Source organism: Gastrolobium bilobum, unplaced genomic scaffold (genome assembly GCF_033153095.1).
Source record: "Gastrolobium bilobum isolate Gb01-03AN ecotype WA unplaced genomic scaffold, APGP_CSIRO_Gbil_v1 utg1988, whole genome shotgun sequence".
Taxonomy (NCBI): domain Eukaryota; kingdom Viridiplantae; phylum Streptophyta; class Magnoliopsida; order Fabales; family Fabaceae; genus Gastrolobium; species Gastrolobium bilobum.
This window is the reverse complement of record NW_026897869.1, coordinates 1-13422: the sequence shown is the minus strand read 5'-3', so window position 1 is coordinate 13422 and position 13422 is coordinate 1. Positions and strand designations below refer to the sequence as shown.

General features: G+C 34.8%; 1 protein-coding gene across 1 annotated transcript; it reads left to right on the top strand.

The window, feature by feature from the left end:
- Positions 1–7787: 7787 nt before the first annotated feature.
- LOC133310915 (probable calcium-binding protein CML23) lies at positions 7788–8567 on the top strand. Its single transcript, XM_061511914.1, has one exon. The coding sequence runs from the start codon at positions 7888–7890 to the stop codon at positions 8308–8310; it is 423 nt and encodes a 140-aa protein (XP_061367898.1). The 5' UTR covers positions 7788–7887; the 3' UTR covers positions 8311–8567.
- Positions 8568–13422: the final 4855 nt, after the last annotated feature.

Genomic DNA, 13422 nt, shown 5'->3' with positions numbered 1-13422 from the left:
CTACCCATTACATAAATTTTCACCTAATATCTTAATTTCCCAATACAAAATTCTAACCCTTTAGGATTTTGAAACCCTATCACACAAGGGTTCTCAAGTCACTCTCAATTTTGTAAAAAAAAAGAGAAATGTTGGTATCTCAGTTTCTCAACACAAGAACTGGTATCTAAGTTTTCCAGTACAGACTTTCAAAAATGTCAAGAAGAAATTTATAATTAAAATTGGTTACCTTTACCGCTTAAATAATAAGCAAATAGATACAAATAAAACCTAAGTGAGGAACTCAATGAATCTGCTCATGCCTTTGGTTCTTAAATTGTTTTGAATGCGTCTTAAGAAGAAATACTCATAGTATGCTCAATGCGCTTTTTCTCTTGAATGCTCAAAAATCTTTTTCTCTTAAAAGCTCGTTACAACTTTGGAGAAAAGCTCCAAGTAAGATATTTATATACTTTTTATCAAATTCAAATCCTAAGGAAAAATCTAAAGAGTATCATGATTTTTTTAAAAAAATTCCAAAATATCTTTTTGAAAATAAAAATGAAGTCTTTAAATTAACTTTCAAAAAATAGATAAAATCAAATAAATATTTTAAAAAGAAAATTAATCTCAAATTAACATTTTCTTTTTCAAATCAAAAACTAAATCTTAAAAAACTATTTGGATTAAAAATAAAACTTTTAAATTCTCTTTTCTTAGTTTCCAAAACTTTAAATATTCTAACCCAAGGCATGATCATGATTCACATTATCCAACCATTACATGAAATCTAAGATTTTATCTTGTATCTTCAATCTTCACGATTTCATGATAATTGTGTTGCATTCTATTCATCACAAATAATCACAAATTAAGTCCCGTAACAAACTTTCAAAAACTAAACAAATTGTTAAATATTTTGGCTTCACTTGTTTGTTATCATCAAAACTATACAAGGTGTGAGACTCAACAACGAGTTCGAACTTTGGTTAAAACAAATTATTGGAATTTTTTGGAGGTCAGAGGGAAACCGCCTCTCCCTTCCTCCGGTGACATTATCCAATGCACCCTCAAAACTTATCTACCAAAAAAAAACCCACAACTACTCTATTAATTGAATAATAAAATAAATACCACCAATACAATATTATATGGGTGTACATGACAATTATTATGTTCCCCAACACGATTTTTGAGATGAAACAATTTTTTTTTCTAATTCTATGCCTTGGAAGAGTTCTAAGAATCATAATTACGTTTGTTAACATATTTTATTTTTATTCCGAGAATCAGAATTGCATTTGTTAATATTTATTTTTTATTCAGAGAATAAAAATGACTTTTTGTTTACAGATTTGATCAACTATATAAGATAACAAATTGCAATAGATTTTAACCAAAATGCCAATATTTCATATTTAAAAAAAAATTATCCAAAAAAAATATAATATTTGATTATTTGAAAGCCATAATGCAAACATAATTAATGTTATTGAATGCGAATTATTGATTGATGGCCGAATAGAAGGGTCAGTCAAGGTGGATTTAGGCTTTTAGAGGTTAATAAAAAATGAAATAGGGGTTTCACTGTGGCAGTGGGAGTTGTTGCCGAAGGTGGTGGTTGGCGGAGACTAGGGTGGTTCGATGGAGGAAGGTGGTGGGCTTAGACGACAACAGGGATGGAATAGGTGTGGTTGTTCAAAGAAGGTGTTTAGATAGTGAATGGTTTGATTGTGTTGGCGATTGGACAATGAAGAAGATGGTGGTTTTGGAGGTTTGGGTTTAGTTCAAAGAAAAGGAAGTGGATTGTGGCAATGAGGTTGTTGGTATAGGTCACCAGCAGTAACGTGTTTTCCGGCAATGGTGGAATGGTGGGTCGGTTGAAGAGGATGAGATTTGGGTTTAGGAAGAAGAGGGTGGGGGTTGTGAGGGAAAGAGAGGATGAGGGAGAAAAATCACTCTTTTGTGCCCAGAAACAGAGAAGCTAAATTTTTTTGATTCCTTTTTTCTTTCCCCAGCACACAAATTGAACCAGTTTATTCTCATGAACAAAAAAAAGATTTGATTTTATCAAATGTTATTTCTATCCCTATGTGTGTGGGGTCATATTTTCTCTTTCTCTTTCTCTTCTGCTTGTATAGGCCTATATAGGCTCCATATTTTTTTATGTATATGTAAGAGATAAAATTTATCTCCTATAATATAAGAAAACTTAAACCCATATAATAAAGGAAAAACTTCAAAAAAAACCCATAAGTTTTTTTAAAATCACTTAACCCCTCTCCGAAATTTTTAATCATTTATCCCCTACTTAAAATTTCTTTATCACTTACCCCCTAATTTGATTTTCCATCCAAAATTTTGTTAACAGAGTTAAATTTTTTATAAGGTACCAAAATTACCCTTAATAGAAAAAAGAAAAAACATAATTTCTTACAAACGCAGTTTTAGACAAACTCTTGTAAGCAAGACATTAATGTAAATCAACGATCGAATTCTCCCTCTACTCTCAACGACACAGAAAACAGCGAAATAGCACCTTCTGCATGCTTGCTTGGTAATATCATATGATTAAGGGAAAATCAAGGCATATATGAAGCACATAACGTAAAGTTTTTCCGTTTCTATGCAAGCAAAATAAATGGTGGATCTGAATAAATTTACAAAGTCAGATTTGTTGGTCATATAGTAGCAGAAAAGCTTATAACAGAAAAGGGAAGATCTAAACCTGTTGAGATGATGCCTCTTTAATCAATTTATTTGAACAACGACACCCATAATTGTGAGTGCGGTGTTTAATAGCAATGAGATTTGCAGGAAACAATTTTAATAATTACTAATTCTAAAAAGGCTACCTTAAATAAAACATTCCGTGAGTTCGTCTAAAATTGCGTTGTGAGGAAATTATATTTTTCTTTTTAAGGGTAATTTTGGTATTTTTTAAAAAATTTAACTCTGTTAACAAAATTTTGGATGAAAAATCAGATTAGGAAGATAAGTGATAAAGAAATTTTAAGTAAGGGGATAGATGATCAAAAAATTTCGAGAAGGGGATAAGTGATTTTGAGAAAACTTATAAATTTTTTTTTAAAGTTTTTCCTATAATAAAAAGAAACTTTGACCGCCTTGGAGAAGAAATACCCCAACATATGCTTATTTGTACGAACAAAAAATATGTCACCATGTTATCAAAAAAAAAAAAAAAAATATGTCACCAAAATTTAGGAGGCACATTAACCACATTTATAACTACATACGCCTATAACTAATCGATAATTATTGAAAAACTAAAAATTCAAGTGTCATGAGAGAAATTTTTATTTATTATTATTATCATTTGTAAAAAAGAAAAAATATTTATCATTTTAAATAATATAATTTTATATCATTTTAATTAAAATAATTGTGTTTTGGCAGATACTTATTTATTTTTTAATTTTCTCTTCCATAAAATTAGAAAGAGAAATAACTAAAATATCGTGGAAGAAAGAGACAGCAAAAAATCTCAAGATATGCACCAAACATGATTATTTCACTTAAAATAACATAAATTATGCTTTTAAAATGGTAAATATTTTTTTCTTTAGAAAAATATTATTTTATTTTCAAATACTTATAAAAAATAGAGTTGACAAAGTGGGACCAACCTCATCGATTAATTAGTTTAACTCGTCAAATTTAAGGACTTTGATGTAATTATCAACCCTCCAACCGGTATTGCATGTGTTAAAATAAATCGGGCACGGATAAGAAGGATTGACCTTCCAAATACTTTATTATTGTTTTAAAAGAATATTTTTTAAAGTGGGTCAATTTTCATGATTGGTATCGACAGGAACTTTTTTTGTATGCAAAATTGTTTTTGAAGTGCAATAGGTGGGTTTTGAACTAAAATCCTCCCCATTAAAACTTATAACACCAACCAGTAAGTCACAATTAATAACTTACGACTATTACATTGTATATTTTTTATTAGGTGCACATGGGTTCCACGTAAGAGTATAAATAAATTGGATCGGGGTCAGATTTTGACTTAAATATATTTGATTTAATTTATATTTTTTTTAAAAAAATTTGCTTATGCTTATTGGTTTGTTTAATTCAATTAGAAATTCAAAAAAAAAAGTAATTAAAATAAGTAAAGGTTATACTTACTACTTATTTTTCTTACTATATCTTATTACCAAATCTTAACCGTTGATTTCTGTCAATCTAACGGTTATAATTTATTAAAAATTAACAATTAATTAATAAGTATGACCACATAAATTACAACCGTTAGATTGTCGGAAATCAATGGTTAAGATCTAATAGTAAGAAATAATAAGTATAACCTTCTCCATTAAAATAATATTTTTATTATTTAAAATTATTAAAATAAATAATATGATATAGATCAGTCTATAAACTTATAAACCAAGTTTTATAAAAAAAAAGTCTACGATCTGCTGTCTAAAAAAGTTGGAGTCTGAATAGATATAATAAGTCAAATCTAACTTGTTGTAGGCCGAGCCATAGCCCTTGATAAATCCCCTTATTTATTTACACCCTTAATTTTACACATTTTTATGTACATAATCTTCTACAACATTAGAAACTTGGAAAAAAAAATCTTTGAACACACCATGCCCATGTTTCTTGTTTAAATGCTAGGCAAAACGTTTATGTGAGGAGTGAATCATCTCATGTGTTATTTTATATTATCATATCATATGGAAGAATTTTAACTATATGATTAATAGATGAGACACAAAAAATATTGTGATAAAAGAAAATTATAAAATCATCATGTTGAGTTGTTCATTGATGGTTAAGATCATTTTATATGATATGATAATATTAAATGAGATATGATGTATTTATAAACCTTAAGTGAAATATTCCAAAAAAATATATTAAATAAATCAAAGAACACGCTTTCACAAATAAAAGGAAAAATTAACTAGACAACTGCACGGACAACGCGTGGAACAGGTATCAGTCTCAATCACAACTTCATAGCCAGACAATAACTATAGTAATTACTCTTCAATTTCAGTGTGTTTTTAATGGGTTGGTTACAACCTTTAAAAAATTAAATATTCAAGTGTAGTATCTACTAAATAAAATTTTAAGTGTAGGGCGATTGATTTTAAATATAAGGTATTATTAATTCTTATTGATTTAAGTACTTAGAAAATTTTCCCATTTAACTAAAGATTTTAAATTTGAGCCGGAGAAAATAATATTGTGAGAATTATATTCCTTACATGAGATTCGACAGAAAATAAATTAATCGGAAAATTAATAATTAATAGAAAAATAAGAAAAAATATAAGGTATTGATAATGTTTAATTTTTTTTATGAAAATTACAAGATAAATATAATTTATTAAAAAAATATTAACAACTTTTTTTATTTGTTAGATATAATTTCATACTAATTTTATTAATAGTAAGTGAATATAAATAATTTAATATGATAAATATGAAATATCTTTCAATAATAAAACTGCTAAAAAAATTATTCAATAATATATTATTAACATATTTAGAAAGTACATTGTATGTTTGGAGACCAATAAATATGAAAAAAAATTCAAATTTAAATGAATTTTGACAAATTAAATAGATATGATTCAAACTGGATTTAAATTAAGTAATCATGGAATAAGTTAAATTTATATAAAATTTATTTTAAATTAAATTTTAATGTTTTCCAAAATGTTTATGATTTTTGAATAAATCTTTAAAATATCATTTGCATCAAACGTTCTGTGCCTCTGCCTATTTATTTTATGATACATGAATAAAAAATATCATACTAATTATTTTTTTTAGAAGATGTAATATTTTTTATTTATGTATCATAAAATAAATTAGTGAATGGATTAAAAAAAATTTATAATTTTTTCTCTGACAAATACTAGAAGGGTTTTATTAGTGTTATGTTACATGATTTAAGTGTTGTTTTTAACACACACAAAAATAGAGAGAGAAAGTGGAATAATGAAAGAGAAAAAAAAATATGTAGATCTCACCTCTTTAATGTGTGTGTAGAAAAATGATGTTATATGATGTTACATGATAAACATAAAACCCATACTAGAATCTCTTGATACAAACTCAATAGTAACCAGACACGTTTCGTAATGCTAATGGTGAAATGTCAAATCATCTTTCCTTTCCCTTTCAGATATACTCAAGTGCTTCTCATTAGCGCCGGACCCAAGGGAAGGCTAAATTTTAATATTTTTTTATTATATATATAAAATGAAGAGAAAAAGATTTATCTTTTTAAAGATATAATTTTGTGTTATTTTAGATCCTAACTTTGATTTTTATCTATCAACGGTTATAATTTATACAGTCAAATTTATTAATTAATTAATAATAAGTTTGACCTATTAAATTTGATCCAATAAATTATGAGAAAACATTTTCTTATGTTATAGAAGAGTTGTTTTTTCTACGAGTGACCCTTCGATTTTCGTGTAATATTTTTTTTTGTTTTTTATTTTTTTAATAGATGTGGACCCCACATAAGATGTGTCTACAACATGAGAAAATTTGTTACTACCATATGAGAAAATCGAAACACATAAATTATAACCGTTGATTGACAGAAATCAACGATTAAGATTTAAAATGACACACAAGTTTATATCCTTTTAAAATGACAAATATTTTTTCTTAAAATAATACTTATTTAATAATAATAGATTATTAATATTAATAATTAATAATTTTCTATTTTTTTTATAAAAGTTAATCTATCCTATTATTTTTAATAAAATTTATAATTTTAATATTTTATTTTCCAACCTATTATAAAAAATAAGTCTTCCTTTACTCTCATTAAAGTAACTTACCATGGTCCCACTCCTCCTTTTTTATGCATTCAAATCACTGTCATTTTTATGTATTTATTTTATATTTTTAATTAAATATTAATACTAAAAGCTCAAAATATGCTGGGGAGCCTATTCGTCTTTAAAGTGGTAGTTATGCTCGTTCGTTACCCAATTTTTTTTCCAAAGTATCTGTTTCTTTTAACTAATATATATCTTTTATAAATATTAATTTTTGGGAGAGGTTATATTAAGTATCTTTTTTTTTACTATATTTTATTATCAAATTTTAACCAATAATCTCCGTCAATCTAACGGTTATAACTTATTCTATTTAATAATTAATAAGTATTATCCAATAATATAAATTTTTTATATTGATTTTTGAGTTTAAATCATAAATCAAAATTTTATTTTATTTTCCTTATTAGTAATGACTTTTTAGAATGGGCTAATAAAGGTAGAGAGAGAAAAAGAGAATCATGATCATTCAAAGGTAAATCAATTAATATAAGGAAATAAATAAACAAAACGACGTAATTTTGAGTAGTCGGAGATAAAATTATCTCAAATTGTCAGAGAAATATTTTTTCCTTTTAAAAATATTTTTTTTCTTTTTACAAATTATCTCAAGTTGTCGGAGATAAAATTAGAATTATAAAATAATTTTAATTACAAATTAAATGTGTAATTTTTTTTATAATATAAATTTTTATTTAATTTTCATATCATATGATACAATTGTATTACATGATACAATATTATATGATTTGATACGAATTGTTTTTAATACAACTCATAATATATATCACTCTGTAAATCGTATCGTAAGCTGTAGCGTAAGAAAAGAATATACGAAAAACATTAAATACTATGTTATTTTGCAATTAAAGCATCATATTTGCAATCGGGTACATAATTGGCCCGTCGTACAAGAAACCGCGTGAAACGGCGCATTATATAAATGACCCGTTCGTAAGAAAAGAACTAAACCAGACCCTAACTTTTTCGAGAGAGAGAGAGAGAGAGTTGAGATTTCGTTTCTCACTCTCATCAGTTACGGACAAGAGAAGACGCCATGGACGACGAGGTGCGCAAGATCTTCAGCAAGTTCGACAAGAATGGCGACGGCAAGATCTCGAGCGCCGAGCTGAAGGAGATGCTCCTCACGCTCGGATCAACGACTACCTCCGAGGAGGTGAAGCGCATGATGGAGGAGATTGACCAGAACGGCGACGGTTTCATTGACCTCAAGGAATTCGCCGACTTCCATTGCACCGAAACCGGAAGCGACGACTCCAAGGAGCTCCGCGACGCCTTCGACCTTTACGACATCGACAAGAACGGTCTCATCTCCGCTAACGAATTGCACGAAGTGCTCAGGAAGCTCGGCGAGAAGTGCTCCCTCGGCGACTGCCGGAGGATGATCAGCAACGTCGACTCCGACGGCGACGGCAATGTCAACTTCGAGGAATTCAAGAAGATGATGGCTCGCTCCTAGATTCGAAACGGTACGTTTTATTTTCCTCACGTTTGTTAGGGTTTTAGATTTAGTAATAGCTAGGTAAGAATTGCACATAAAGTAGTCCACTTCTTCTGTACACTCTCTACCTTGCTATGTTTGGTTTTAGCTTTTAGGTTAGGGGCGAAGAACTAGTAGTATTTGTAGGAGACAGTTAAATGCTGATAACTTGTTTTATGGAAAACCTGTGCTTCGTTTTGTTTAATCCATTGTCACTAACCTGTGGTTGCTTTTAATTTTCTAATATAATTTTTGCGCTCTGTGCCATCGAAATTCGGGATATAAGATATTCTTGTATCTCGATATATCAGTAACAGAAAGAGGAAAACTCGTAGCATATGAGTTTCATGGAGTGACGAGTAACTGGAAGTTTTTGATTTGATTTGATTTTTTTTTTTTTTAGAGTTCGTAGGAAATATATAAATGATTTGATTGGTTGGTGCTGTGTTCACGTTATCCGCAATGTGGAATGATCGGATGGAAAATTAATTCAAAATTTTAAAACTGATTGTAAAATGGAAACGGAAAACGCGTGAGCGGTTGTGGATGGGATCGGGTGAATATGAAAACGGCCTATAGCGTCATGTTATGATGTGATGGGACTGTTGCGTTGCTGAGCTCAACGCGTAGTTTGAAATTTTGAATTGAATTGAATTGAATTGGGTGGGTCGTGGAGTCAAAAAAGTCGAAAGTAATTGGTAATAATTAATACCCTTTCCTTTTCCGGCAGCTGCGGGTGACAGGGAATGGTTGTAGGTCATTTGTATTTTTCCTTTTACCGGATTAGTCCCCGCCTTTTAAATACTTTTTATTTAGTTATAATTATAATTTTAATCGTAGTCATGCATGTTATGGAAACTAAGAAAAGTACAAAACTTACCTTTTCCTTTCTTTTATTTTTTCTTTATTAGATTTTTTGCCGAGAGGTGTTTCCCTAGCAAAAGAGATGGATGAATTGTGTTTTATTTGCACATTTTGTTATTGTGCTACTGAATACATTATTTTTTCTGTAATTTGCTATTGTGCTACTTGTTCTGCCCGATGTGTCCAATTGGGATTGGATGATTGATCTATGATTCAAGTGTCTTCTCTGGATACTTATGAGTTAGGTATCTTGAGGACAACAGATCACACATTATCTAATGGCCTTAGCCTTGGAAGAGGTGTGTGTGTACTGTCTAGACTGCGTAAATAGGTAAAAAGAGATTAGGTCATACCTGTAGCGTTTTAGCTCCTATTTATAATGCTTACCTGTGGGCCTACGCTGATCGTGGGCCTTACTGATCACGGGCCTCATTCTGGTCCATAACAGTTGCCCCCCAGCCCGGTATGCTGAGCCTTCAGGATGCCGGGGTGTAAAGGGTGCCTTGCCAATCGCAACAGATCCTCCTTTTGCAGGCAATCATTACAACCCTCCACGCGGCCCTCTCATATCTACGCGACGTGTGCCACTACGCCTGCTCGAGCCGCTGGCATTTATTGCAACTGCCCCCGCGTCCTTTCAACTGTCTTTCCTTACGAAGTTACCCTTTTACCCTTGACCTTTGGTTTCGCGGGTTTCGTCTATTTGATTTGCGCTTCTTCTTTTCTTACTTTCTTACTTGCTGCATTACGCATTATGCGCTTAGAAACTTCGTTCAACATTTCCTGCATTACGTTCCACAAGATCTCCTTCAGTTCGTCAGTTTCTCGTCGTTTGTTACCTCTCGCATCCTTCACTTGCACCAGGTACGTGCTTCAACCTACCTTATTTTTCTTCCTCTCTTGCTTTGATTTTCCTTTTGCTCGAATGTATGTTCGTCAGGAGTGCATTTTCTGTTTCTGGGTATGCTTGTTTAGGCTACGCGTACTTAGGAATATACCCTTTAGGATACTTTGCTTGTTAATGCAATGTTCTTCCTTGGGTACTTGACTGTGAGTTGCCTGTTGTCACTTTATTACCTTGTCCACCTGTTTATACCTTGCTCTCTCCTTAATAGCATGAACGGGGGGAATTTGCACTGTAGAGGGACGTCCACCTGCCCTCGTGTTTTTGGCCGTAGTGATGAGATTCTACGAGAGGAGGAAGAGCAAGCCATACGGGAGGAGGTGAGATATGTCCAGAGCCTCCCCCCCGGAGCGAGGTTTTGGTTGTATGCTATACCTCGGACCCAGGACGAAGCGCAACCCGCCCTACTTAGGAGCTATCGCGGAAGTAGAAGCAGAGGAAGTTCTTCATCCCGTCCTCCCAAACGAGGACGTCGCCAACGATCTGGCCGCATCCCTGCTGTTCCATCCCGACGTTCCAATCCAAATCTGGGTAGAGGCTTAGGTTCTGCCAATTCGGCTTCTAACCCGGCTTCAAGTTCCTGTTCAGTCCGAAACCATCATCCCAGGTGCTAAGAATATAGATCCGTGTTTTAACTGTGTCTATCTTAGCAGCCGATTTATAGAGAGAGGGAACGACTTTATGGCCGATGCGGTGCTAGGAAGTTGCACCCATTATCCCGGCTTACCAGATCCTGCCTCTACTTCCTTGTCTTCCTCTGATGATTCGTCCGACTCTTCCCACGATAGTTTGTTTAGCTCAGGTACGTACACTTTTTGTCACGTACTATTTCTGTTTTTAATCCCCCACTTTTGCTGTTCTAGGTTTTGATGGAGTCCCCTTATGCAGAATTTGCCCCTGAAATGACCTCGTCAAGTCATGGTCGAGAAGCCGACGCCAGCCCTGCCGATCAAGGCTCTTTTGCCGTAGATACAACTCTTCGTAAGCAGTTCCCCTGGGTGACCGAGGAGGTGCTTAGCTTCCGGTCATACATGACGACTGAGGAGATATCCAGGCTTCCCATAGGCAACCCAGTGGGATTTGATACTTTCTGCCCCGCCGAAGACGAACCCGTCTGCTCGGGCCGGAATCCCGAAGAACCTTCATTTTTCTTCTGCTATCGTGACTTAATCACGAAAATTGGTATTCGCCTTCCTTTTTCTGCTTTCAAAATTCAACTACTGAATCACCTTCACCTCGCCCCCACACAAATTCATCCCAATGGTTGGGCTTATATTGTTGCCTTCGAACAATTATGCACCTCGCTGTCTGTATCCAGCACGGAGCCCCTTTTTTTTCTACTTTTTTAATATATACACCCCCCGGACCGGGTCTGAACCTGCTGAGCTCAAGGGTTGGACCAGCATCCGGGGTCGTGGAGGAAAGAAGCCGGAGTCCAGAAGATTGTTTTCAGTATACAGTGACTCCTTTAAGGACTTTAAAGGTGCCTTTTTAAAAGTCGTTGCCGAGGTCGGTGCCAAGCGTGGTTTCTCCACGAGAACGGGGAAGGGCGATTCCCCCTGTACTGGTCATATGATCATCACTTGCGGAAGCCGGCAGACTACCGGCTGGGGTTGTCAGCAGAGGAAAAGGCACACGCGAAGGCCTTGCTGGCTCACATCGCGGCTCAAGGGCATCTGAGCGCTGCCTCATTAGCGGCAAAGTCTGCAACCGACCTTCCCCAGACCAGTATGGATTTATGCGTATATGTTCATATTTTGTATTGTAGGTATGTGTTGCTTACTAACCCTGGGTTGTGTTCTCCTGTACGCGGGTTCCCAAATGAATCCTTCCGTGGACAAGGTTCCGGATTACGTTCTAGCCCGGCGAGGGAAGTTTTCTGCTCGGACGCAATCCCATGCCTTGAAGCGTCCACGGACCGCCAGTCCTTCTGCTGGGACGAGCAATGTTCCTCCGGCTACCACCGCCGTCTCCGTGCTGGATTTAACCAGTGATGACAGCTGGCTTGATATTGGGAATTACCAAGCATCCGCCCCCGCCGGCTTGACTGGGGTTCCCAGGCTGTGACATCTACGGAGCATGGTAGTCCGGCTCCCTCACCCCTTCCTACCGGGCTCAGGAGGGGCGCTCTGTGGGCAACTGAAGTGGCCACAGAATTGCGTGGAGTGACTCGTCCACCGCCAGAATTTTACGGGACTGGCATTTTGTCACAGGCCCAAGTAAAAGAGCTGGAGATGGCCGAACTATACACTTACAAAACGACTTCTTTGGTGAAACCGTACTCGGTTCTGCTAGAGAAGCATTCCGAACTTCATGCCGAAAAGGATGCCCTCCAGACCGACAGGGATATCCTCCGAGCTGAGCACGACAAATTGGTTGAGGATAATAAGAATTTGACCCTATCTGCTGCTGCTTCAGCAGCGTCGTTGGAGCAATACCAGGCTGACATGAAGCTTATTTCGGACTCCTTCGGATTCGAGGTAGATAAGGAGGCCATCATAAACTTTGTCAAAGGAAAACTGTCGTCCCTATCTGAGTTGGAGAAGAACGCTGTTTTGAGTCAGCAGGTCCAGAAGCTGGAGACTGATGTCAAGAATTTACAAGCTGATTATGACAATAGTCAATCCGTGCTGGAGAACGCTGCTGAAACTGCGTTCAATAATGCCATCAATCAGATCAAGCACTTCAATCCAGATGCGACCTTGAACACGGACCAACTGGATTGCTTTGGATATGTCTTGGGCGACGCGTTCTTCCCGTCAGCTATGGAGACCGAAACCACCAACGATATACCTCCATCCGGGAATCCGGTGATGGAAGCCGCGACACAGCAATTCGAGCAAGAAATGAGAGAAATTTGTCCCCTCATCTCGGATCAACCTTGAAGACCCGGGATGCCGGGGTATTTTGTAATCTTGATTTTCGAATTAACATTCATGAATTCCAGGCCGCATATTGGTCGCTGTTTTTTGCTTTTGATGATATTTGATAAATTCGGACATATTGTTGTGGTATATTTCTACTCTGTATATATTATTTCCTTCGTTCACTTTTGATCCCTTTTTGGGAGGACGAGTTCAAATACCTCGTCCCGAGCCGCAGGGTTAGAACACTAATCTGCGCTTGAGGCAAGGGAGGCTCAAATACCTATCCGGACTTTGGGATGGACGGGTTCAAATACCTCGTGTCTACTTCCGTGGCTAGAACACTCAAATCCACCCTGTGGGTGAGACGTGTTCAAATTCGACAGATTTTCTTACGGGGTTAGAACACTCTATCCTGCCTTTGGGCTGGACGGGTTCAAATACCTCGTGTCTATTTCC

Coding starts and splice junctions, on each gene's coding strand:
- LOC133310915 (XM_061511914.1), top strand. CDS start 7,888: ATGGACGACGAGGTGCGCAAGATCTTCAGCAAGTTCGACAAGAATGGC.